General features: G+C 44.2%; 1 protein-coding gene across 1 annotated transcript in view; it reads left to right on the forward strand.

Annotated features, from left to right (window-relative positions):
* The window catches only part of LOC113407839 (disintegrin and metalloproteinase domain-containing protein 20-like), a gene marked incomplete at its 5' end in the record, with an annotated part of 156,170 nt that extends 155,847 nt beyond the window's left edge, over window positions 1–323 (forward strand). The window contains one exon of the mRNA XM_029913050.1: window positions 275–323. Coding sequence (XP_029768910.1) covers window positions 275–323 — 49 coding nt within the window. The remainder of the gene's footprint in view (window positions 1–274) is intronic.
* Window positions 324–634: the final 311 nt, after the last annotated feature.

Genomic DNA, 634 nt, shown 5'->3' on the forward strand with positions numbered 1-634 from the left:
TCTGGCACTGCCCTATATATTCTTAATATGGGGCACGAGGGTAGCTAGGGTGCATGTGCAGCTCCAATGGGCACTACTACCAAAAGTCCCCAGTCAAAGGCTCATGGGCCCCTGAAGTGGATCACTCATAGGTACAAATATCTGGAAGAACTCCAGTTACAGTCAAGGTAAGTAAGCTCCCCCTCTTTCCACCTCCCCCCTCCCTGCAAACAAGTAGTTTCTCCCATCCACAGCCAGCCTCCTTAACAACTCTCCATTGTCTTTTATCTGGTAGGACGTGGTTCAGCCTCTGTGAGCAAATGGTGGATTCCGCATCCATATAGAGGCATACAACAGTTTTATAATAATAACTTCAAAACATCAGTCAGAATTCATAAGGTGTACATACACAGATTCCCCAAGCTGTCATATGTGCATTCCTAAAAACTGCAGAGCAGGACACTATTTTTTTGGAAAGTGAAAAATTCAGTTTGCCATTTTTGGGTCTGAGGCTTTCTTCCCTTTTCTCTCCCTCTGTTATTCCACCCCTGCCACACAGATATTTATTTTCATTGGAGAGTGTGGAGAAGGTAAAATAAAAGTGTGAGAAAGTGGGGGGAAAGCATTTCTTGCACTCTTACTGTTTTCCAACAGA

This window comes from Terrapene carolina, unplaced genomic scaffold (assembly GCF_002925995.2).
Source record: "Terrapene carolina triunguis isolate 2854851 unplaced genomic scaffold, T_m_triunguis-2.0 Scaffold430, whole genome shotgun sequence".
Classification (NCBI taxonomy): Eukaryota; Metazoa; Chordata; order Testudines; family Emydidae; genus Terrapene; species Terrapene triunguis.